General features: G+C 44.8%; 1 protein-coding gene across 2 annotated transcripts in view; it reads left to right on the top strand.

The window, feature by feature from the left end:
- Positions 1 to 26,739, top strand: part of LOC146812807 (alpha-2-macroglobulin-like protein 1) — a 747,116-nt gene that overhangs the window by 709,197 nt on the left and 11,180 nt on the right. Inside the window, exons 36-39 of one of the 2 annotated variants that reach the window (XM_085619917.1) lie at positions 15,196 to 15,228; positions 17,054 to 17,089; positions 19,578 to 19,610; positions 20,139 to 20,162. In XM_085619917.1, the coding sequence (XP_085476043.1) occupies positions 15,196 to 15,228; positions 17,054 to 17,089; positions 19,578 to 19,591 (83 nt within the window). In that variant the 3' untranslated portion in view covers positions 19,592 to 19,610; positions 20,139 to 20,162. Of the gene's footprint in view, positions 1 to 15,195; positions 15,229 to 15,756; positions 15,810 to 17,053; positions 17,090 to 19,577; positions 19,611 to 20,138; positions 20,163 to 26,739 lie in introns of those variants that run through there. The other variant, XM_085619918.1, reaches the window with a different exon arrangement.

The raw sequence follows: 26,739 nt of genomic DNA, 5'->3' as shown, positions 1-26,739 counted from the left end.
TTTTCACCCCACATTCATACAGCTCCACAGATGTGTCATTGTTACAGGGCTGTCTTCAGCCTGCATTTATAGCTCTCCACTGTTGCATCATTGTCACAGGGCTGACTTCAGCCTGCATTTATACAGCTCCACAGAAGCGTAATTGTCACAGGGCTGACCTCAGCCCGCATTCATACAGCTCGACAGATGTGTCATTGTCACAGGGATGTCTTCAGACTGCATTCCTAGCTCTCCACTGATGCGTCATTGTTACATGGCTGATTTCAGCCTGCATTCATACAGCTCCACTGATGGGTCATTGTCACTAGGCTGACTTCAGCCTGCATTCATATAGCTCCACTGATGTGTCATTGTCACAGGGCTGACTTCAGCCTGCATTCATACAGCTCCACTGATGCATCATTGTCACAGGGCTCACTTTAGCCTGCATTCCTACAGCTCTACAGATGGATCATTGTCACAGGGATGACTTCAGCCTGCATTCATACAGCTCCACTGATGGATAATTGTCACCGGGCTGACTTCAGCCCGCATTCATACATCTCCACTGATGTGTAATTGTCACAAGGCTGACTTCAGCTTGCATTCATACAGCTCCACTGATGCGTTATTGTCAGAGGGATGACTTCAGCCTGCATTCATACAGCTGCACTGATGGGTCATTGTCACAGGGCTGTCTTCAGCCTGCATTCCTAGCTCTCCAGTGTTGCGTCATTGTCACAGGGCTGACTTCAGCTTTTATTCATACAACTCCACTGATGAGCCATTGTCACAGGGCTGACTTTAGCCCGCATTCGTACAGTTCCACTGATGGGCCATTGTCATAGGGGTGACTTCAGCATGCATTCATGCAGCTCCACTGATGTGTCAATGTCATAGGGATGGCTTTAGCCTGCATTCATACAGCTCCACAGATGGATCATTGTCACAGGGCTGACTTCAGCCTGCATTCATTCAGCTCCACTGATGGATCTTTGTCACAGGGCTGACTTCAGCCAGAATTTGTACAGCTCCACTGAATCGTCATTGTCACGAGGCTGACTTTAGCCTGCATTCATACAGCGCCGCTGAAGCGTCATTGTCACAGGGCTGACTTCAGCGTGCATTCATACAGCTCCACTGATGTATCATGACCACAGGGCTGACTTCAGTCTGCATTCCAATAGCTCCACTGATGCGTCAGAGTCACAGGTCTGACCTCAGCTTTCATTCCTACAGCTCCACTGATGCGTCATTGTCACTTGGCTGACTTCAGCCTGCATTCATACAGCTCCACTGATTGGCCATTGTCATAGGGGTGACTTCAGCCTGCATTCATGCAGCTCCACTGATGCGTCATTGTCATAGGGATGGCTTTAGCCTGCATTCATACAGCTCCACAGATGGATCATTGTCACAGGGCTGACTTCAGCCTGCATTCATACAGCTCCACTGATGAATCTTTGTCACAGGACTGACTTCAGCATGCATTCGTACAGCTCCACTGAATCATCATTGTCACAGGGCTGACTTAAGCCTGCATTCATATAGCGCCGCTGATGCGTCATTGTAACAGGGCTGACTTCAGCCTGCATTCATACAGCTCCACTGATGCATTATTGTCACAGGGCTCACTTTAGCCTGCATTCCTACAGCTCTACAGATGGATCATTGTCACAGGGATGACTTCAGCCTGCATTCATACAGTTCCACTGATAGATAATTGTCACCGGGCTGACTTCAGCCCGCATTCATACATCTCCACTGATGTGTCATTGTCACAAGGCTGACTTCAGCATGCATTCATGCAGCTCCACTGATGTTTCAATGTCAGAGGGATGGCTTTAGCCTGCATTCATACAGCACCACTGATGGATCATTGTCACAGGGCTGACTTCAGCCTGCATTCATACAGCTCCACTGATGGATCTTTGTCACAGGGTTGACTTCAGCCAGAATTTGTACAGCTCCACTGAATCGTCATTGTCATGGGGCTGACTTTAGACTGCATTCATACAGCGCCGCTGAAGCGTCATTGTCACAGGACTGACTTCAGCGTGCATTCATACAGCTCCACTGATGTATTATGACCACAGGGCTGACTTCAGTCTGCATTCCAATAGCTCCACTGACGCGTCAGAGTCACAGGTCTGACCTCAGCTTGCATTCCTACAGCTCCACTGATGCGTCATTGTCACTAGGCTGACTTCATCCTGCATTCATACAGCTCCACTGATTGGCCATTGTCATAGGGGTGACTTCAGCCTGCATTCATGCAGCTCCACGGATGCGTCATAGTCATAGGGATGGCTTTAGCCTGCATTCATACAGCTCCACAGATGGATCATTGTCACAGAGCTGACTTCAGCCTGCATTCATACAGCTCCACTGATGAATCTTTGTCACAGGACTGACTTCAGCATGCATTCGTACAGCTCCACTGAATCGTCATTGTCACAGGGCTGACTTAAGCCTGCATTCATATAGCGCCGCAGATGCGTCATTGTCACAGGGCTGACTTCAGCCTGCATTCATACAGCTCCACTGATGCATTATTGTCACAGGGCTCACTTTAGCCTGCATTCCTACAGCTCTACAGATGGATCATTGTCACAGGGATGACTTCAGCCTGCATTCATACAGTTCCACTGATGGATAATTGTCACCGGGCTGACTTTAGCCCGCATTCATACATCTCCACTGATGTGTCATTGTCACAAGGCTGACTTCAGCCTGCATTCATACAGCTCCACTGATGCGTTATTGTCAGAGGGATGACTTCAGCCTGCATTCATACAGCTCCACTGATGGGTCATTGTCACAGGGCTGTCTTCAGCCTGCATTCCTAGCTCTCCAGTGTTGCGTCATTGTCACAGGGCTGACTTCAGCTTTTATTCATACAACTCCACTGATGAGCCATTGTCACAGGGCTGACTTTAGCCCGCATTCGTACAGTTCCACTGATGGGCCATTGTCATAGGGGTGACTTCAGCATGCATTCATGCAGCTCCACTGATGTGTCAATGTCATAGGGATGGCTTTAGCCTGCATTCATACAGCTCCACAGATGGATCATTGTCACAGGGCTGACTTCAGCCTGCATTCATTCAGCTCCACTGATGGATCTTTGTCACAGGGCTGACTTCAGCCAGAATTTGTACAGCTCCACTGAATCGTCATTGTCAAGGGGCTGACTTTAGCCTGCATTCATACAGCGCCGCTGAAGCGTCATTGTCACAGGGCTGACTTCAGCGTGCATTCATACAGCTCCACTGATGTATCATGACCACAGGGCTGACTTCAGTCTGCATTCCTACAGCTCCACTGATGCGTCATTGTCACTTGGCTGACTTCAGCCTGCATTCATAAAGCTCCACTGATTGGCCATTGTCATAGGGGTGACTTCAGCCTGCATTCATGCAGCTCCACTGATGCGTCATTGTCATAGGGATGGCTTTAGCCTGCATTCATACAGCTCCACAGATGGATAATTGTCACAGGGCTGACTTCAGCCTGCATTCATACAGCTCCACTGATGAATCTTTGTCACAGGACTGACTTCAGCATGCATTCGTACAGCTCCACTGAATCGTCATTGTCACAGGGCTGACTTAAGCCTGCATTCATACAGCACCACTGATGCGTCATTGTCACAGGGCTGACTTCAGCCTGCATTCATACAGCTTCACTGATGCATCATTGTCACAGGGCTCACTTTAGCCTGCATTCCTACAGCTCTACAGATGGATCATTGTCACAGGGTTGACTTCAGCCTGCATTCATACAGCTCCACTGATGGATAATTGTCACCGGGCTGACTTCAGCCCGCATTCATACATCTCCACTGATGTGTAATTGTCACAAGGCTGACTTCAGCTTGCATTCATACAGCTCCACTGATGCGTTATTGTCAGAGGGATGACTTCAGCCTGCATTCATACAGCTGCACTGATGGGTCATTGTCACAGGGCTGTCTTCAGCCTGCATTCCTAGCTCTCCAGTGTTGCGTCATTGTCACAGGGCTGACTTCAGCTTTTATTCATACAACTCCACTGATGAGCCATTGTCACAGGGCTGACTTTAGCCCGCATTCGTACAGTTCCACTGATGGGCCATTGTCATAGGGGTGACTTCAGCATGCATTCATGCAGCTCCACTGATGTGTCAATGTCATAGGGATGGCTTTAGCCTGCATTCATACAGCTCCACAGATGGATCATTGTCACAGGGCTGACTTCAGCCTGCATTCATTCAGCTCCACTGATGGATCTTTGTCACAGGGCTGACTTCAGCCAGAATTTGTACAGCTCCACTGAATCGTCATTGTCACGAGGCTGACTTTAGCCTGCATTCATACAGCGCCGCTGAAGCGTCATTGTCACAGGGCTGACTTCAGCGTGCATTCATACAGCTCCACTGATGTATCATGACCACAGGGCTGACTTCAGTCTGCATTCCAATAGCTCCACTGATGCGTCAGAGTCACAGGTCTGACCTCAGCTTTCATTCCTACAGCTCCACTGATGCGTCATTGTCACTTGGCTGACTTCAGCCTGCATTCATACAGCTCCACTGATTGGCCATTGTCATAGGGGTGACTTCAGCCTGCATTCATGCAGCTCCACTGATGCGTCATTGTCATAGGGATGGCTTTAGCCTGCATTCATACAGCTCCACAGATGGATCATTGTCACAGGGCTGACTTCAGCCTGCATTCATACAGCTCCACTGATGAATCTTTGTCACAGGACTGACTTCAGCATGCATTCGTACAGCTCCACTGAATCATCATTGTCACAGGGCTGACTTAAGCCTGCATTCATATAGCGCCGCTGATGCGTCATTGTAACAGGGCTGACTTCAGCCTGCATTCATACAGCTCCACTGATGCATTATTGTCACAGGGCTCACTTTAGCCTGCATTCCTACAGCTCTACAGATGGATCATTGTCACAGGGATGACTTCAGCCTGCATTCATACAGTTCCACTGATAGATAATTGTCACCGGGCTGACTTCAGCCCGCATTCATACATCTCCACTGATGTGTCATTGTCACAAGGCTGACTTCAGCATGCATTCATGCAGCTCCACTGATGTTTCAATGTCAGAGGGATGGCTTTAGCCTGCATTCATACAGCACCACTGATGGATCATTGTCACAGGGCTGACTTCAGCCTGCATTCATACAGCTCCACTGATGGATCTTTGTCACAGGGTTGACTTCAGCCAGAATTTGTACAGCTCCACTGAATCGTCATTGTCATGGGGCTGACTTTAGACTGCATTCATACAGCGCCGCTGAAGCGTCATTGTCACAGGGCTGACTTCAGCGTGCATTCATACAGCTCCACTGATGTATTATGACCACAGGGCTGACTTCAGTCTGCATTCCAATAGCTCCACTGACGCGTCAGAGTCACAGGTCTGACCTCAGCTTGCATTCCTACAGCTCCACTGATGCGTCATTGTCACTAGGCTGACTTCATCCTGCATTCATACAGCTCCACTGATTGGCCATTGTCATAGGGGTGACTTCAGCCTGCATTCATGCAGCTCCACGGATGCGTCATAGTCATAGGGATGGCTTTAGCCTGCATTCATACAGCTCCACAGATGGATCATTGTCACAGAGCTGACTTCAGCCTGCATTCATACAGCTCCACTGATGAATCTTTGTCACAGGACTGACTTCAGCATGCATTCGTACAGCTCCACTGAATCGTCATTGTCACAGGGCTGACTTAAGCCTGCATTCATATAGCGCCGCAGATGCGTCATTGTCACAGGGCTGACTTCAGCCTGCATTCATACAGCTCCACTGATGCATTATTGTCACAGGGCTCACTTTAGCCTGCATTCCTACAGCTCTACAGATGGATCATTGTCACAGGGATGACTTCAGCCTGCATTCATACAGTTCCACTGATGGATAATTGTCACCGGGCTGACTTTAGCCCGCATTCATACATCTCCACTGATGTGTCATTGTCACAAGGCTGACTTCAGCCTGCATTCATACAGCTCCACTGATGCGTTATTGTCAGAGGGATGACTTCAGCCTGCATTCATACAGCTCCACTGATGGGTCATTGTCACAGGGCTGTCTTCAGCCTGCATTCCTAGCTCTCCAGTGTTGCGTCATTGTCACAGGGCTGACTTCAGCTTTTATTCATACAACTCCACTGATGAGCCATTGTCACAGGGCTGACTTTAGCCCGCATTCGTACAGTTCCACTGATGGGCCATTGTCATAGGGGTGACTTCAGCATGCATTCATGCAGCTCCACTGATGTGTCAATGTCATAGGGATGGCTTTAGCCTGCATTCATACAGCTCCACAGATGGATCATTGTCACAGGGCTGACTTCAGCCTGCATTCATTCAGCTCCACTGATGGATCTTTGTCACAGGGCTGACTTCAGCCAGAATTTGTACAGCTCCACTGAATCGTCATTGTCAAGGGGCTGACTTTAGCCTGCATTCATACAGCGCCGCTGAAGCGTCATTGTCACAGGGCTGACTTCAGCGTGCATTCATACAGCTCCACTGATGTATCATGACCACAGGGCTGACTTCAGTCTGCATTCCTACAGCTCCACTGATGCGTCATTGTCACTTGGCTGACTTCAGCCTGCATTCATAAAGCTCCACTGATTGGCCATTGTCATAGGGGTGACTTCAGCCTGCATTCATGCAGCTCCACTGATGCGTCATTGTCATAGGGATGGCTTTAGCCTGCATTCATACAGCTCCACAGATGGATAATTGTCACAGGGCTGACTTCAGCCTGCATTCATACAGCTCCACTGATGAATCTTTGTCACAGGACTGACTTCAGCATGCATTCGTACAGCTCCACTGAATCGTCATTGTCACAGGGCTGACTTAAGCCTGCATTCATACAGCACCACTGATGCGTCATTGTCACAGGGCTGACTTCAGCCTGCATTCATACAGCTTCACTGATGCATCATTGTCACAGGGCTCACTTTAGCCTGCATTCCTACAGCTCTACAGATGGATCATTGTCACAGGGTTGACTTCAGCCTGCATTCATACAGCTCCACTGATGGATAATTGTCACCGGGCTGACTTCAGCCCGCATTCATACATCTCCACTGATGTGTCATTGTCACAAGGCTGACTTCAGCCTGCATTCATACAGCTCCACTGATGCGTTATTGTCATAGGGATGACTTCAGCCTGCATTCATACAGCTCCACTGATGGGTCATGACCACAGGGCTGACTTCAGTCTGCATTCCAATAGCTCCACTGATGCGTCAGAGTCACAGGTCTGACCTCAGCTTGCATTCATACAGCTCCACTGATGAATCTTTGTCACAGGACTGACTTCAGCATGCGTTCGTACAGCTCCACTGAATCGTCATTGTCACAGGGCTGACCTAAGCCTGCATTCATATAGCGCCGCTGATGCGTCATTGTCACAGGGCTGACTTCAGCCTGCATTCATACAGCTCCACTGATGCATTATTGTCACAGGGCTCACTTTAGCCTGCATTCCTACAGCTCTACAGATGGATCATTGTCACAGGGATGACTTCAGCCTGCATTCATACAGTTCCACTGATGGATAATTGTCACCGGGCTGACTTCAGCCCGCATTCATACATCTCCACTGATGTGTCATTGTCACAAGGCTGACTTCAGCACGCATTCATGCAGCTCCACTGATGTTTCAATGTCATAGGGATGGCTTTAGCCTGCATTCATACAGCTCCACAGATGGATCATTGTCACAGGGCTGACTTCAGCCTGCATTCATACAGCTCCACTGATGGATCTTTGTCACAGGGTTGACTTCAGCCAGAATTTGTACAGCTCCACTGAAACGTCATTGTCACGGGGCTGACTTTAGCCTGCATTCATACAGCGCCGCTGAAGCGTCATTGTCACAGGGCTGACTTCAGCGTGCATTCATACAGCTCCACTGATGTATCATGACCACAGGGCTGACTTCAGTCTGCATTCCAATAGCTCCACTGATGCGTCAGAGTCACAGGTCTGACCTCAGCTTGCATTCCTACAGCTCCACTGATGCGTCATTGTCACAGGGCTGACTTCAGCCTGCATTCATTCAGCTCCACTGATGGATCTTTGTCACAGGGCTGACTTCAGCCAGAATTTGTACAGCTCCACTGAATCGTCATCGTCACGGGGATGACTTTAGCCTGCATTCATACACCGCTGCTGAAGCGTCATTGTCACAGGGCTGACTTCAGCGTGCATTCATACAGCTCCACTGATGTGTCATGACCACAGGGCTGACTTCAGTCTGCATTCCTACAGCTCCACTGATGCGTCATTGTCACTTGGCTGACTTCAGCCTGCATTCATAAAGCTCCACTGATTGGCCATTGTCATAGGGGTGACTTCAGCCTGCATTCATGCAGCTCCACTGATCCGTCATTGTCATAGGGATGGCTTTAGCCTGCATTCATACAGCTCCACAGATGGATCATTGTCACAGGGCTGACTTCAGCCTGCATTCATACAGCTCCACTGATGAATCTTTGTCACAGGACTGACTTCAGCATGCATTCGTACAGCTCCACTGAATTGTCATTGTCACAGGGCTGACTTAAGCCTGCATTCATACAGCACCACTGATGCGTCATTGTCACAGGGCTGACTTCAGCCTGCATCCATACAGCTCCACTGATGCATCATTGTCACAGGGCTCACTTTAGCCTGCATTCCCACAGCTCTACAGATGGATCATTGTCACAGGGTTGACTTCAGCCTGCATTCATACAGCTCCACTGATGGATAATTGTCACCGGGCTGACTTCAGCCCGCATTCATACATCTCCACTGATGTGTCATTGTCACAAGGCTGACTTCAGCCTGCATTCATACAGCTCCACTGATGCGTTATTGTCATAGGGATGACTTCAGCCTGCATTCATACAGTTCCACTGATGGATAATTGTCACCGGGCTGACTTTAGCCCGCATTCATACATCTCCACTGATGTGTCATTGTCACAAGGCTGACTTCAGCCTGCATTCATACAGCTCCACTGATGCGTTATTGTCAGAGGGATGACTTCAGCCTGCATTCATACAGCTCCACTGATGGGTCATTGTCACAGGGCTGTCTTCAGCCTGCATTCCTAGCTCTCCAGTGTTGCGTCATTGTCACAGGGCTGACTTCAGCTTTTATTCATACAACTCCACTGATGAGCCATTGTCACAGGGCTGACTTTAGCCCGCATTCGTACAGTTCCACTGATTGGCCATTGTCATAGGGGTGACTTCAGCATGCATTCATGCAGCTCCACTGATGTGTCAATGTCATAGGGATGGCTTTAGCCTGCATTCATACAGCTCCACAGATGGATCATTGTCACAGGGCTGACTTCAGCCTGCATTCATTCAGATCCACTGATGGATCTTTGTCACAGGGCTGACTTCAGCCAGAATTTGTACAGCTCCACTGAATCGTCATTGTCAAGGGGCTGACTTTAGCCTGCATTCATACAGCGCCGCTGAAGCGTCATTGTCACAGGGCTGACTTCAGCGTGCATTCATACAGCTCCACTGATGTATCATGATGACAGGGCTGACTTCAGTCTGCATTCCTACAGCTCCACTGATGCGTCATTGTCACTTGGCTGACTTCAGCCTGCATTCATAAAGCTCCACTGATTGGCCATTGTCATAGGGGTGACTTCAGCCTGCATTCATGCAGCTCCACTGATGCGTCATTGTCATAGGGATGGCTTTAGCCTGCATTCATACAGCTCCACAGATGGATCATTGTCACAGGGCTGACTTCAGCCTGCATTCATACAGCTCCACTGATGAATCTTTGTCACAGGACTGACTTCAGCATGCATTCGTACAGCTCCACTGAATCGTCATTGTCACAGGGCTGACTTAAGCCTGCATTCATACAGCACCACTGATGCGTCATTGTCACAGGGCTGACTTCAGCCTGCATTCATACAGCTCCACTGATGCATCATTGTCACAGGGCTCACTTTAGCCTGCATTCCTACAGCTCTACAGATGGATCATTGTCACAGGGTTGACTTCAGCCTGCATTCATACAGCTCCACTGATGGATAATTGTCACAGGGCTGACTTCAGCCCGCATTCATACATCTCCACTGATGTGTCATTGTCACAAGGCTGACTTCAGCCTGCATTCATACAGCTCCACTGATGTGTTATTGTCATAGGGATAACTTCAGCCTGCATTCATACAGCTCCACTGATGGGTCATGACCACAGGGCTGACTTCAGTCTGCATTCCAATAGCTCCACTGATGCGTCAGAGTCACAGGTCTGACCTCAGCTTGCATTCATACAGCTCCACTGATGAATCTTTGTCACAGGACTGACTTCAGCATGCATTCGTACAGCTCCACTGAATCGTCATTGTCACAGGGCTGACCTAAGCCTGCATTCATATAGCGCCGCTGATGCGTCATTGTCACAGGGCTGACTTCAGCCTGCATTCATACAGCTCCACTGATGCATTATTGTCACAGGGCTCACTTTAGCCTGCATTCCTACAGCTCTACAGATGGATCATTGTCACAGGGATGACTTCAGCCTGCATTCATACAGTTCCACTGATGGATAATTGTCACCGGGCTGACTTCAGCCCGCATTCATACATCTCCACTGATGTGTCATTGTCACAAGGCTGACTTCAGCATGCATTCATGCAGCTCCACTGATGTTTCAATGTCATAGGGATGGCTTTAGCCTGCATTCATACAGCTCCACAGATGGATCATTGTCACAGGGCTGACTTCAGCCTGCATTCATACAGCTCCACTGATGGATCTTTGTCACAGGGTTGACTTCAGACAGAATTTGTACAGCTCCACTGAATCGTCATTGTCACGGGGCTGACTTTAGCCTGCATTCATACAGCGCCGCTGAAGCGTCATTGTCACAGGGCTGACTTCAGCGTGCATTCATACAGCTCCACTGATGTATCATGACCACAGGGCTGACTTCAGTCTGCATTCCAATAGCTCCACTGATGCGTCAGAGTCACAGGTCTGACCTCAGCTTGCATTCCTACAGCTCCACTGATGTGTCATTGTCACAGGGCTGACTTCAGCCTGCATTCATTCAGCTCCACTGATGGATCTTTGTCACAGGGCTGACTTCAGCCAGAATTTGTACAGCTCCACTGAATCGTCATTGTCACGGGGATGACTTTAGCCTGCATTCATATAGCGCTGCTGAAGCGTCATTGTCACAGGGCTGACTTCAGCGTGCATTCATACAGCTCCACTGATGTATCATGACCACAGGGCTGACTTCAGTCTGCATTCCTACAGCTCCACTGATGCGTCATTGTCACTTGGCTGACTTCAGCCTGCATTCATAAAGCTCCACTGATTGGCCATTGTCATAGGGGTGACTTCAGCCTGCATTCATGCAGCTCCACTGATGCGTCATTGTCATAGGGATGGCTTTAGCCTGCATTCATACAGCTCCACAGATGGATCATTGTCACAGGGCTGACTTCAGCGTGCATTCATACAGCTCCACTGATGAATCTTTGTCACAGGACTGACTTCAGCATGCATTCGTACAGCTCCACTGAATCGTCATTGTCACAGGGCTGACTTAAGCCTGCATTCATACAGTATCACTGATGCGTCATTGTCACAGGGCTGACTTCAGCCTGCATTCATACAGCTCCACTGATGCATCATTATATATTATTACAAGAGACACATATCTCTACTACTCGACTGTCTGATTTCTCTATGTTTAGGTCATGGGCTTCCTATTGGGGTTTTTCCTCATCCACTGCTTCACATAGAGGGACAGCCATATTCTTGAATAAGAAACTACAGGCCGAGGTAGTGAAATTTGAAACAGATTGAGATGGACGTTGGTGTTGGATAACATGCACCCTCAAACAAATTTCTACACCAATCACATTTGTGAATTTTTATGCACCTATTGAAGATCAGTCACAAGTCTATGAAGAATTGTTTCAGTCCTTGATCCTGGTCTCAGGTGATATCATAATGGGGGGTGATTTTAATATTCTTATGAACCCCCTAATTGATTCTTCAGGGTCAAGGAAAAGGCAGATGAAACCTAGATCTTTTAAAATAGTACAGCAATATAGCGCAACATTAAACTTACATGATCCTTGGCGGGTGGCTTACCCTTCTAAGAAATCTTATTCGTGCTGGTCGGGCAGATTTCAATCCTCATCTCAAATTGATTTTTTTTTGGTCTCTTGTAGGCTTTGTTTTAACCATCAGGCATTCCTACCCAATGGCTTTTCTGATCATGCTATGCTGACTTTACAGATGGGGGTAGCTGAAGATGTCAAATGTCCTAAATGGTGGTCCCTGAACCGGCAATATCTGCTGGAAGAAGACTGGATAGGTTCCGTGGCACTGGAAATTAAATGCTTTCTGACACGAAATGTTGAGACGGCATCATTAGCTGTAATATGGGACACACTTAAGGCCTTTTTTCGGGGCTTAGCTATCGGGAAAGAGGCCGACCACATTAAAAAGATAAAAAAAGATCTGGAAAATAAAGTTCAAACCCTATATGCTTCTGTTCTGAATAATCCTTCTCCAACTAATCAAGATCTCTTGGTCCAGGCGAAACATGAACTTAGCTCCAACTACTATGATCAAAGTGAGGTATTGTTCCAGAAATCTAATCAAACAATCTACGAGCAGAGTAATTTTACTGGCAGGTTCCTAGCGTGGCAGGCTAAGGAACAAGCCACTTCCAATCTGATTAAAAGAATAAAATGCCCCTTATCAGGCACATGTTTTGAAGATCCAGCTAAAATAGCTGAAATAATGGTCCAACATTATGGCTCTATTTATAGCTTCGAGCAAAATGTAGATATGAGCTCTCTAAAAAAACATCTACTTGAGAATGATCTACCAAACCTTTCTGAGACTGAATATATCGGTATGAAAGGACCTTTTACGATGGAAGAGCTAGAAGGCATAATTAAAAATGTGCCAAATGGAAAGGCCTGTGGCCCGGATGGACTTCCACCCGAATTGTATATGGTTTTTTTAAGCTCATTTGCAGAATTTTTTTTCCAATTAATAAACTCTATGTTAGAAGGTGGCGAGGTGCCAGAATCCTTCCTTCAAGGGAATATAGTGAGTTTTCCAAAGAAAGGGAAAAATATTGAAGATCCAAATTCCTATAGACCAATAACATTACTTAATTCGGACTACAAGATTTTGACCAAGCTTCTGTCCCTTCGATTTAATAAACACGCTGCGAACTTGATACATAGTGACCAAAATGGTTTCATCGCAGGGAGACAATTAGCCACCAATACGCATTATTTGGCGGAAGCACTTGATTATTTGGAGATTTATAAAACACCTGCCTTGGTGATGTTATTTGACGCCGAAAAGGCTTTTGATTTAGTGGTATGGGAGACCCTATTTATGATCTTAGACCATTTCGGCATCCCCAGCAAAATCTTGTCCCTGATCCAGCGACTATATGGCAATGCGGAAGCCAATATAATTATTAACACCTCAATAGCTGGTCAGGTTAAAGTGAAACGTGGTACGCGACAGGGGTGCCCCTTGTCGCCAGTTCTTTTTGCGTTTTTTATTGAGCCATTGGCGGCCGCAATAAGGAACTGTCCAGTAATTTCTCCCCCAATTCCATCAATGTCAAAACTGAAGCTTTATGCTGACGACATAATGCTCCTGATTAAGCCAGAGATGGAAATTCAAACTAGAGTTTTTCAATTGTTTGAGGCTTTCGAGACATTAGGGGGATATCGTATTAACAAAATTAAAACTGAAATTATTCAATGTGGCGGGGTGACCAGCGATTTACATATAGAAATTCGATTTTGTATTAATTCTAACCCAAAAAGATATCTCGGGGTGTATTTTTCGAATTTAGTCTCCGATCTGTACCATTTGAATTATGTGCCGCTAATTCGGAAAACTCAAGCTTTGCTGTTGCGCTGGAGCTCTCTTCCCATTTCGATTTTAGGGAGAGTTGCACTTATTAAAATGTCAGTCTTACCTCTTTTTAATTTTTTATTTTTAACTATTCCATGCACCTTATCAAGTTTTTTTTTTTCTAAAATAGAGTCAATGTTTACCACGTTTCTATGGGCAAAGAAATCTTCACGTATTGCACTAAGCACCTTATACGAGAAGAAGGAGGGCTAGCGCTTCCAAATCTTAAGGATTACTATTATGCATATTTTGCACAATATTTATCGAGATTTAAGCCTCCCCACTAGTACATTTTTTCATTAATAGTTTTATGGATCTTATGCTTAAAGAAAATCAGATTCAATCACCGCTTAGGTATAAGTGCCTCCATTGGGTATTCAAAAAATGACAAGCACTGTTTAAGAGATATTCTATCCCGGCCATTAACTGAGGTACTCTTTTGGCGGGGATACTCCCCTTAGCCGGGATCGTATCCTCTACCGAACTTACGTTAAAATGGGCTATGATAGGATTCCGCCAAGTAGGTGATTTTCTGCAAAATGGTCAATGGCTATCTAAGCATGAAATTTTACAGCGAGCTCCGAATGATTTTATTCTATTGGGATCTTATAATATGTTATACAAATTTTTCTCAGATTTAGATATTTCCCAATTGAATGGGTCAAGCCAGTTAATCAATGATCTACTATTAGTAGCATCTGACAGGAAACCGGGTCAGTGGAAACAATGCTTAACCTCGGTTAAGAGTTTGGATCTTGCACAGAAAGCAATAAAAAAATGGTCTGACCAGGAGGATGTTGAAATTTCTATGAATGTTTGGATGACGATTAATAGATTAAATTTTAACACACTTAGAGGTGCAAATTGGCGTAGGATGCTTTTTTTCAGTAAAGGTTTTAGCAATCGTTTTCTAAATCTGGATGTATTTTACTTCTTGCATATGCATTGTGTTTTGAATTTCGGGTTGATATCTTTTATTTTCTTTCATGTATCAGATGTGTAAATGTAATCTGTTTTTAGACTTCACTAAAAAATAAAAAAATAAAAAGTGAGGTTACTCCAAAGGTGTTTGTTTTATACTCACAATTTGCATATTGGGCAAGTTCTCCTTTAATGAGTTTGGAAGAAAACATGCAGCCATAACGTCTAAAAATGTTATTTCTTTTTCCTGTCTGTTATGGGTAAATCTAAGAATTGTATTCACCTGTTTCTGAAATAATTTTCTTCTTTTTCCCTTCAGTGCCCTCAGATGAAATATCTACCAAAGGCAACGGTGAGTACTACTAAAGAGTGAAAAATGTCTGCAACATTTGAAAGATTTACTGTCTGTTTGTCACTCTTTTCAAGCAAATTCACAATCCCACATTAAAATGGTTGTGGAGGGGTCCCGACCTCTCAGTGACCTTGTTGACTAGCCATCCTCAGGCACAGGACAATGTACAAGGGACGATAACCCATGGGATGCCCAGTGGCAGGCCAGTGATGCCAAAGTTTGAACAGTGGTGCAAGGAGCATCTATGCTTCCAAATCTCTCTCCATACAAAGGAACAACCCTGGGTCTTCATAGTGAACTATTCCCAGTTTATCACCATGCTGTGGGAGTGGATATTTATCTAGTAGGTTTCACAAGCTGTGCTCAAACTCAGAGATAAACACATGATTCCTGATCAAACATGTTAAATTGAATTGTGTAATTTCTATCTACTCTTTAAATTGTGAATGCATCTTCAGCCTGCAAGCCTACAAATCTCATTGTTTTATTCAACTGTTCTGAAATATTTTTCTTTTTTTTACCTTTCAGTGCCCACAACTACCACATCCAGCAGTGAGCACTTTTGATAAGTGAACATTTTCTGTAATATAGAAAAGAATTTAGGGTGGTATTGTCACTCTTTGAGCAAATTCACAACCCCGTATTAAAATAGGATGTAGGGGGTTCATACCGCTCGGTAACCCTGTTGAATACCCATCCTCGGGCACAGGACAATATACAAAGGAACAGCCCAGAGTGTTAACAGTGAACTGCCCTGAACTAAGGAAGTTTTACACCATGAAGTGTCAGTGATATTCCATCCAGCAGAGTTCCAGTGATCCGCTTAAACGCAGAGCTAAGCTTGAGGCGCCCTGATCGACTAAGTTAAGGAGAGTTGTGTAACTTGAGTCTACTCTTTGAATTGTGAATTCTCCTTCTGCCTGTAGATCCCCCATCACTGTGCCCGTAGATTCAATGAGTCCTGTTTCTGCTGTAGAATGTCATTAATAGTATTCCCCCATGTCCTCTTTCAGCAGCATGCCAGGACACTTCGCTCTTCTACGGTCCCTTAACTAAGTGGATCTTAATGCCGCTTGGTGAAAAAATATTAAGTGTGGTCCCTGCCTGCTGATGTTCTCCACTTTTGACAGCGTAAAATGCTGTCTCACTGCAAGCAGATGGTGCAACCCTGCACGTGAGGGAGATAGACTCCTGATCTGGGAACTTGATGCAGAGTTTTCAGCTGTAATGAGAAGCTTCTTTGAGCCAATTCACACATCATCTAATCAGATACTGTCATAGAAGATGGGCACCCAGACGCCATTAAATCAACCAAGAGCATTGGAGCAAGCCAAGCTTTAGCCTTAAAGGCTCCATACCCAGGATTTGAAAAATACAGAGTGCCTCACAACAAATGCAAGCTTTATGTGTAGTTGTTCTTCTAACCAGACTCTCCATCCACCGGCTATCTTCTCTCAACCGCCTATTCAGTCTGGAAAAACACTTGGATATTACATTTTCCATCAAATCCATTTGGAAGTCATTTACAATATCTGATCAGTTGTTTATTTTCATTGTCACCACAGAAAAGGATCTCTGTTGGCTAACACACTCTCCTTGTTTTTTTCATGCAATGTTGCTTTCTCTTTTAACAATTCCGATTTCTCCGAAATTATTTGTTTCATCCTCTTGGTTTGATGCTGGTCAGATTCTGCTTTAACGAGTCTAGAAGAAAACATGTATCCCTAACATCTAAAGATGTTATTTATTTTTCCTTATATGTTATGTGTAAAACTGATTGTTTTAATCATCTGTAATGAAATATTTTTCTTCTTTTTCCCTTCAGCGCCACCCGTAGAGGAAGAAACTACCACAAGCAGCGGTGAGTACTTCTGAAAAGTGAAAACTGTTGTTATATGAAAATAAGTTAGGGTCTCATAGTGACTCTTTTCGAGCAAATTCAGAGCCCACATTAAGATGGGGTTTGGGGTCTGTACCTCTCAGTGACTCTGTTGACAACTCATCCTCGGGGACAGGGCGGTTTACGAGGCCGCTCACTCATGGATGCCCAGAGTCAGCGAGTGATACCGCAGTTTGAACACTGGTGCAAACTGCAACTATGTTTCCAAATTTCTCTCCATACAAAGGGACAGCCCTGGGTCTCCATTGGGAAATGCACTCAACTGAGGCAGTTTTCCACCATGAAGAGACAGACGATTTTCATCACGTAAATTTCGAGAGCAGTGTTCAAACTCAGAGCTAAACTTAAGGAACCTTGATGGATTAAGTTAAGGAGAGATCTGTAACTTGACCCCACTCTTTGAACTGAGAATTATCCATCAGTCTGCAAGAGCCCCTATCACTGTGACCTTGGGGCCATATGTATCAAGCAAAATTGCGATTGCAAATGCCGAAATTCGCCGAATTTCGGCGTTTGCGATTGCAATTTTGCTAAGTGGTATGTATGAAGGCAAATCTGCATGCAAAATAAGGAATCGCAAAATTTGCGATTCCTTATTGTGCAATTGCATTTAAGGAATCGCAAATTTTGCGATTCTTTAAATGCAATGTAGGAAGCACCAAAAAAGTGCAATTTGGCCTTAAGGAATCGCAAATTACCACCAACTACAGGCTGGTGGTAATTTGCGATTTCTTTCAAAAATGCATATTTTTGCATCTTTCAAAGTAGCATGTGGCGCACACACATGCCCTTAGGGCATGTATGTGCGCCACATGTGGACCCATGCTCATTTCAGGGGTGCAACAGGGTGTCCTTTTGCCACCCTGGCACACTTGGAATTGCATTCTCAATTTGCGATTCTCTAATTGAGAATCGCAAATTGAGAATGTCTTCCCATTCATTCCTATGGGCCTCTAGGCCCATAGGAATGAATGGGGAGGTATTCCTTAATTGCGAATTGCAATTTGCATATCGCAATTAAGGAATATGTAGGATTCGCAAAATTATTTGCAAATCCTACATACATAGCATTTTGCGATTCTCAAATAGCGATTCTCTAAAAATTGCTATTTGAGAATCGCAAAACCAAAGTTTCATACATATGGCCCTTAGACTCACAGAGCCACTATCACTGTGACCTTAGAGTCACAGAGTCCTCTTCGCTGTGACCTCAGAGTCACAGAGTCCTCTTCACTGTGACCTCAGAGTCACAGAGTCCTCATCACTGTGACCTCAGAGTCACAGAGTAATCATCACTGTGACCTCAGAGTCACAGAGTCCGTATCACTGTGACCTCAGAGTCACAGAGCCCCTATCACTGTGACCTCAGAGTCACAGAGTCCCAGAGACAGCAGTCAGTGAAACAGTACTGCATTGCCTGTATAACTAAGGTGAGCTTCATTACTGATTTATTTTAATGTATGTCTTATATGTACTATTTTGATCATCGACATTCACAGCTGTGAATCTATAAAAACCTACATTGTTCGAGAAGAAAATAGTTTATCTTAAACTACAGTCCTCCTACTTTGCTATCTTCCATGTATTCTCACTGGCCTCCCCACCGATCCAGGTATGAGGCCTAATTCTGTATATGTATTCATTAATTCAATTATTTATGCATTTTTATATAGCGGGTACTTTACCTAAAGGTGTCAGAGTGCTTTGCAATAGAGCGAAGTAAATTACAAAAGGAGTTAGGAGTAACATTGTAGTAGGTGACACTACTTATATCTACGACAGTTACTCATGGTGAGAGTTACAGATTAATAAATTACATATTCACTCAAGATTACATTTTAAGAAAAGTATATTGCTTAACTATCTGTGAGCATGTGAACAGCTCAGCTTTTGTGGTGAGCTGGAGCTCAGTTTCTTGCAAATAGATTGCCCAGAGTTCAGGTCCCCTAATTAGGTAGATAGACAGCACATAGTCTATGCAAGTTTTCAATGTTTTTTAATGTACGGAAGTACGGCTCTATTAACAATAACTATTGAGGATTCACAAAACTATTCACCCACATGAATCCCTGAAACATACCACAGTTAGAGAACTACATGGAGTTACATATGTGTTTCTAATCCTTTTTTCTTTTTTCATTATTTGAAAAGATTGCTTTTTGGAACTGTTACCATTTTACTTTCACCTCCTCAATATTTATTCTTTTGATCCACTCTTTTTGAATTTTTCATGCAATGTTCCCTTATCTTTTAAAAAGTGAGGTTACTCCAAAGGTGTTTGTAATATCCTCACAATTTGCATATTGGGCAAGTTCTCCTTTAATGAGTTGGGAAAAAACATGCAACCATACACATTTAAAAATGTTATTTCTTTTTCTTGTCTGTTATGGATAAATCTAAGTATATTATTCATCGGTCTCTGAAATCATTTTCTTCTTTTTCCCTTCAGTGCCCTTAGATTAAATATCTACCAAAGGCAACGGTGAGTACTACTAAAGAGTGAAAAATGTCTGCAACATTTGAAAGATTTACTGTCTGTTTGTAACTCTTTTCAAGCAACTTCACAAACCCACATTAAAATGGTGGTGGAGGGGTCCCAACCTCTCAGTGACCTTGTTGATTAGCCATCCTCAGGCACAGGACAATGTATGAGGGATGATAACCCATGGGATGCCCAGTGGCAGGCCAGTGATGCCAACGTTTGAACAGTGGTGCAAGGAGCATCTATGCTTCCAAATCTCTCTCTATACAAAGGAACAACCCTGGGTCTTCATAGTGAACTGTTCCCAGTTTGCCACCATGCTGTGGGAGTGGATTTTTATATAGTAGGTTTCTCAAGCTCTGCTCAAACTCAGAGATAAATTCATGACTGCGTGATCAAACATGTTAAGTTGAATTGTGTAACTTCTATCTACTGTTTAAATTGTGAATGCGTCTTCAGCCTGCAAGCCTACAAATCTCATTGTTTTATTCAACTGTTCTGAAATATTTGTCTTTTTTTACCTTTCAGCGCCCACAACTACCACACCCAGCAGTGAGTACTTTTGATAAGTGATCATTTTCTGTAATATACAAAAGAATTTAGGGTGGTATTGTCACTATTTGAGCAAATTCACAACCCCTTGTTAAAATAGGATGTAGGGACTCATACCACTTGACAGTGTAAAATGCTGTCTCATTGCAAGCAGATGGTGCAACCCTGCAAGTGAGGGAGATAGACTCCTGATCTGGGAACTTGATGCAGTCTTTTTAGCTGTAATGAGAAGCTTCTTTGAGCCAATTCATACATCATCTAATCAGATACTGTCATAGAAGATGGGCACCCTGACGCCATTAAATCAACCAAGAGCATTGGAGCAAGCCAAGCTTTAGCCTTTAAGGCTCCATACCCAGGATTTGAAAAATACAGAGTGCCTCACAACAAATGCAATCTTTATTTTGAGGTGTACTTCTTCTTTCATTCAAACCAGACGCTCCATCTACCGACTATCTCCCCTAAACCTCCTATTCAGTCTGGAAAAACAATTTAGACATTACATTTTCCCTCAAATTCTGCAATTTCAGTTGGAAGTCATTCAGAATATCTGATCAGATGTGTTTACATTGTTAGAAAAAAGGATCTCTGTTGTCTAATGCACTCTCCTTGATTTTTTGATGTAATGTTGTTTTCTCTTTTAACAATTCAGATTTCTCCGAAATTATTTGTTTCAACTTCATGATTTAGATGTCGGGCAGATTCTCTTTCAATGAGTCTGGAAGAAAACATGTAGCCATGACAACTAAAGATGTTATTTATTTTTCCTTATATGTTAGGGGTAAATCTGATTGTTTTGATCACCTGTTCTCAAATATTTTTCTTCTTTTTAGGTCTCGCCTAGCGATGCAGCACGAATGTGCTGCCATCGCTTTGCGAGGCATGCAGTATACACTGTAGTGTGGAAGCTTCGGGGAAGCTCCGCCCACTCTCTGCCAATTGGCTTTTGTCTTAAACGCTGCCTTCCAATTGATTTGAGGCTTGTAAGTCCCTCCTCAGTCATCATTTGTATCCTTCCACAACTACTGGCCCCTTTACTCCTAACACTATTTTCTTTTAGGTCTCGCCTAGCGATGCAGCACGAATGTGCTGCCATCCCTTTGCGAGGCATGCAGTATACACTGTAGTGTGGAAGCTACGTGGAAACTCGCCCACTCTCTGCCCATTGGTTTTTGTCTTAAATGCTGCCTTCCGATTGCTTTGAGGCTTGTTAGTCCCTCGTCAGTCATCATTTGTTTCCTTTCATGACTACTGGCCCCTTTACTCGTAACACTATTTTCTTCCCTGTGTCTCCCCACAGCCCCCTCCCCTCCCCCTCCCTCAGTCTGTGACTTCTCGCCCCCCGTCCCCCCACTCCCGTTTGTGTCTTTTTGTGTCTTCAATGCAATAGGACTAGTGTAATTCACGATGTGCTTTGTTTACATTTAGCGCGCCGTGCCACTGGTCCGACTCCCTGTCGCTGTCTCAAACCATGGGGGAGGCTGGCCAGTTATCATCGATAAAGAAGGAGCAGGGAGGGCAGCCCATTGTTTAGCACCTTTGCCACTGCGCCCCGCCATTGCAGTCAAAGGACGCCCCTGCTGAGAGACCGGAGGCAAAAGAGTCGACCTCCGAACAGTCAGCCAGTGCCGCCGGTCCGCTGAGGGAGCCGTGACCCAAAACGCTTGCTCGAAAATCCTCACATGTTTAGTAACTCGAGGACTGGCTGCGGGAGAGGTTAGAGCGGTGGATTCACTTGGACGCAATCTTGCCCCGCATATTATGCCTCAGAGTAAAGTTGATTGATTGATTGAAACATAGACTAGGAATATGATGGAACTGAGAAATATGAAAGATAAAATACCAGTAACAACATCCATTGGTGCGCTGCGAATTGACTTTTCAATAGATCATCGGCAGCATTTTTGCTCACTGTTATCTTTGATATGCTTATGATACCATGTCCGTGCACTGGGATCTCTCCATATCACCAATCATTTTTACTTCTGGAACCCCAATTTGGTGATTCAACAACATCTTGATGTCTCCCTGCCTACAGAACACGTTGGCTTCCTTGCAAGGGCAAGGTGTTTGAAATCAGCGTGAGGCCAGATGAATGTAGAGGGCCCCCTTACAGTCCATGGGGGAAGGGGTGGAGGCTAAGATTTTGTTACCCCACTGACGCATTGGTGTAACTTGGAACAGCATGCATGCTGTGTTCATCCCACATTATTCCTCTGTGGTGTCACCCAACACAGAATTGACGACAGAAGATTTACGCGCATATTTGAGTTAGCACTTATTCTGTGACTTAATAAAACACCCAGCAAAGACTTCCACGTGCGATATTTAGAGGTATAAGCTCGCAATTACTGCGTCACTCATAACAAGCTGCTTCGATTTTAGAATGGTTGGGGTGCTGTACTGTACAGAGCTACCAGTGCCAGTTTTAATTCTGAAGTTTGTAGAATGGGTTCCATGACCCCCCTCTGCAAAATGTAAGAGCGTTTACAAGTTAGAACATTATTTAAACTGCGCAATTTCTTGTATGGCTTGGAGTTCAAGCCGCTCATGCATACAGATGACTTAAATCCATACAAACAGAAAACTCTGGAGGTGTAAAAGCCAGACCTAATGTCGTTGCCAGTGCTTGTTCAACCTTGACATTCCAGCGAAGGTTAGCCCGATCTCAAACCATAACAAGTTTCGCAGATCATATTTGTTTCGCATATCATATTTCAAGTTCAGCTCGTGTCTTTCTCGAGTACAGAACACGCTTCTGTTTCAGTCTAACTATTGCTCATGATCAGTTTCAGTTTCATACCACACTGTTCTTCACCTCCACATTCCTCTGCTGCTCCACGTCCCTGACAAAGTAACACAAGCATTTGCAAAGCTAGCTTGTCCGACTTATGCTGCCAGCCTTTTGACTTTGTCAATGCATTAGCTTTGTTAATGCATATAGGTTTTTGTAAAACTTTATTGTTTGGGACTAACAGTTACCTTAACCCCTTTCCATAGCACCCCACTGAGAACAAATGCTCTTTTCATCTGGTTATAGGTATAGCAGTTGTGTAAGGCTATATGAGAAGAGTTAATATAATACCTAGGACAATGTGCTGCATGGCTAAATACTTTTAAGATCCTAAAGGCGAGACCGTTGCATTGCAAATGCTTGTTCCCTTCAGCGCTCGTAGATGAAGAAACTACCACAAGCAGCGGTGAGTACTGAAAAGGGAAAAATACTGTTATATGAACAAAAGTTAGGATTTCATAGTGACTCTTCGAGCAAATTGAGAGCTGCACATTAAAATGAGGCAGGAGGTATGTACCTCTCAGTGGCTCTGTTGACTACTTCGCCCCAGGGACAGAGCGATTTAAGAGGCTGATCACTCATGGGAGGCCTAAAGTCAGCGAGTGATACTTCAGTTTGAAGAGTCGTGCAAACGGCAACTATAGCCCTCATTACAATGTCGGTTGGACGAGCGTCCGACCGACGTTGTTTCTGGATATAGACTGCCTGACAAGTAGTTGGTGGTCCCGACATCCGGATTATGATTTAACAGCCGTGTAGGCGGTCAGAAAAATACCTTTTTGCATTGAGGCTTGTGCTGCAGCCTGGAAGGGCCCCAGCGCAAGCCTCAATGCTAAAAGGCATGTTTAGAAACATCACTGCACCACATGCCAGGCACCACGTGGTGCCTGGCACAGTGTGCATGGATGTTTCGGGGGGCACCTCATGTGCCCCTGGACTCCATAGCAGAGGCCTATGGTGGACGGGGGCCCTGCTAGGCCCCCTAAAATCCCTTTTGGTCTGCCTTTTCATGGCGGGGGGACCGCCATAAAAAGGTTGAAGGAAAGTGACATTGTAATCCCAGCGGCGGTGCCTGCGCAGGCACATCCACCATTCAGGGATTACCTGTCCGACTGCTGCCCTGATAGGATCTTTGATCCAGTTGGAGGAGGCGGTCTTTCCTCCCGTCCCGCAATTATCCAACCTCCGGCATCGTAATCCGGCAGTCGGACCGCGGTCCTGAATTTCGTAATCCTGCAGTCGAACCGCAGCCTTGAATGTCGTACGGACCACCACCGATGGCCAGTCGGTGGCAGACCGTATGACATCGTAATCAAACCCGATGTTTCCAAATTTCTCTTTATACAAAGGAACAGCCCTGGGTCACCAATGAGAACTGCAGTCAACTGAGGCAGTTTTATACCATGAAGTGACAGAGGATTTTCAACCCGTTCGTTTCAAGAGCAGTGTTCAAACTCAGAGCTAAACTTAAGTCCCCTGGATGGATTAAGTTAATGAGAGATCTGTAACTTGATTCCAGTCTTTGAACTGTGAATTATCCTTCAGTCTCCAAAAGTCCTAATCACTGTGACCTTAGACTCACAGAGTCTAAGGTCACAGACCTTACTGTGATCTTCATTACTGTTTTATTTGAATGTTTATCCCACATGTGCTGTTCTGATCAGCGTTATTCATGGCTGTGAATCTATTAAAAGCTACAATGTTGGAGAAGAAATAGTTTATCTTAACCTACAGTCCTCCAACTTTGCTATCTTCCATGTATTCCCACTAGCCACCCCACGCTCCAGGAATGGGTCTTAATTCTGTATATTGCTTAATTATCTTTAAACATATGAAAAACTCAGGTTATGTGGCAAGCTGGAGCTCAGTTTCTTTTGATTACCCAGAGTTCAGGTTACCTAATTAGGTAGATAGACAGCACATAGTCGTGGCCTGTATTCAATATTCTTTTTAGTTTACGGAAACTGCTCTATAAACATTAACTATTGAGGATTCACAAAACTGAAAAGCCCTCAATGGGTCTGCTTTCCCCAGAGAGTGTTAACACTGTAATTGGTCTGACTCTCTTGAATTTTCTGAACTCTGCCAAGGTGAGATATTGGAGGGCATCTAAGGAATGAGCTCTTTGACTTTCATCGGCTCTTTCAATAGTGAGTTTTCCTTCGGCCCACAAGAGCCCCTATCACCGTGATGTTAGACTCGTGATAAGTGAATCAACTGTTAAAGAACCACTCATGGAATCCATTTTCTCCTTGCTGTCTCACAGCTTATTATGGATACCTATTCTGAGGAGCATAGAAACAGGACCATCTTTAGGGCAGTGCAACCGGTGCAGCTGCACCTGGTGCTGACTTTGGTGGGGGGTGCTGTGTTTAGAAATAACTTATGGTTTTAAAAGCAGTGAACTTCCTTGTGCCTCAAGCAGTTTCAAGCAACAATAAAAATGTCAAGATGAGTCTGGTGATTAATTCTCCTACTGGTGAGACATTGGAATTTTGTCTAGTGGCAGATTTGACTCATGCTAAAGTAGAGCAGAGGGATAATGCGCCTGCTGCAAAGAACGTGAATGTGTACCATGCTGATCACACGAACTGAGCGTGAGTGAACTATGAGTAGTGATATTAAAAAATGAAATGCATGTCAGGGAGGGACTATGGAGAGATGAGGAGCACTGAGAAGGGTAATGAGGAAATTCGTGGAGAAGAAGGTCACGGGGTGGTGCCAAAAAAAGGCTCTTGCAAAATTGTTCAGGAAACCTTTCCCCAGAACCAGTGGCTCTGGAACTAGTGGTGCGGGGTGGTGCAGCAGTATACCCAGAATAACCTTGCAGGAGTTCAAATGAAAATGTTCAATACAGAGTCCTTTTTATTTTGGTTTTATATTTTATCTTGTAGCATTTGCTGTGCATTCAAACACAGTAGTCAAATGCATGCCATGTCATCTGCTCATTATTCTGTTTTTTAACACAGAGACTAGTGTTTGCCTTTTCCCTTCTGTATTTGCAACAAAGTCACAATTCTTAAGGACAACAGAGTGTGTGAAAGGAGAAGGCTGCAATTTGGCAATTATTTCCTATCACACACAAAAATTGAAAACTTTTAATCAAATCTTATATTTACTTTCTTCATGTCATCCCATTTTGAGACCATGCACAGTTATCCAGTTCTTCCTACTATGACAATGGTGTTGCTAGTAGTGATAATTTCAACATCTAGGGCCAGAGAACTTCAGGCCCTTATATTTTACCCATGCCTCACACTTTTCTACCAGGTCAAGCTGGTCTTCCACACCTGCTGAGTATTCGTCCACAAGTGGTTTTCACTGTTCATATGAGCCAGCCTATCACCATTGTATCTTCCTCTGCTCCTCCTCGTCCCGCCTAGGGAAAGATTTCTTTCATAGACAATTTCATGCATACTGTTTCCAACTTTACCAGCTGCACTTAACAGGACAAAGTGGATAATCAACTCATTGTGGCCTTTGCCAGACCCAAGAAGGATAACAAAGTCACTATAGGTACTTACCCACCCACACTCTGCGCAAACAGGACCCAACACCCCCTCTATCACACTCACACAGTCGTGCAACCACCCACACCATACTCCACACTTGCATGCATACTCCTTAACACTCATTGACTCACCAAACACGCCACAGATATCTGGTACCTGCTGCATGACAAAACCTCTAACCAATTTTTCCTCATGAAAACCTGGGTCAGCCCTACATTGTCACCTGCCATCTCTACAGACATCTCCACTTGCTACAAGATTGCCAGGCAAG

The sequence above is a fragment of the Triturus cristatus genome, chromosome 7 (genome assembly GCF_964204655.1).
Source record: "Triturus cristatus chromosome 7, aTriCri1.1, whole genome shotgun sequence".
Taxonomy (NCBI): domain Eukaryota; kingdom Metazoa; phylum Chordata; class Amphibia; order Caudata; family Salamandridae; genus Triturus; species Triturus cristatus.
Note: the sequence above shows the minus strand (reverse complement) of the source record. Positions and strands in the feature narration are given on the sequence as shown.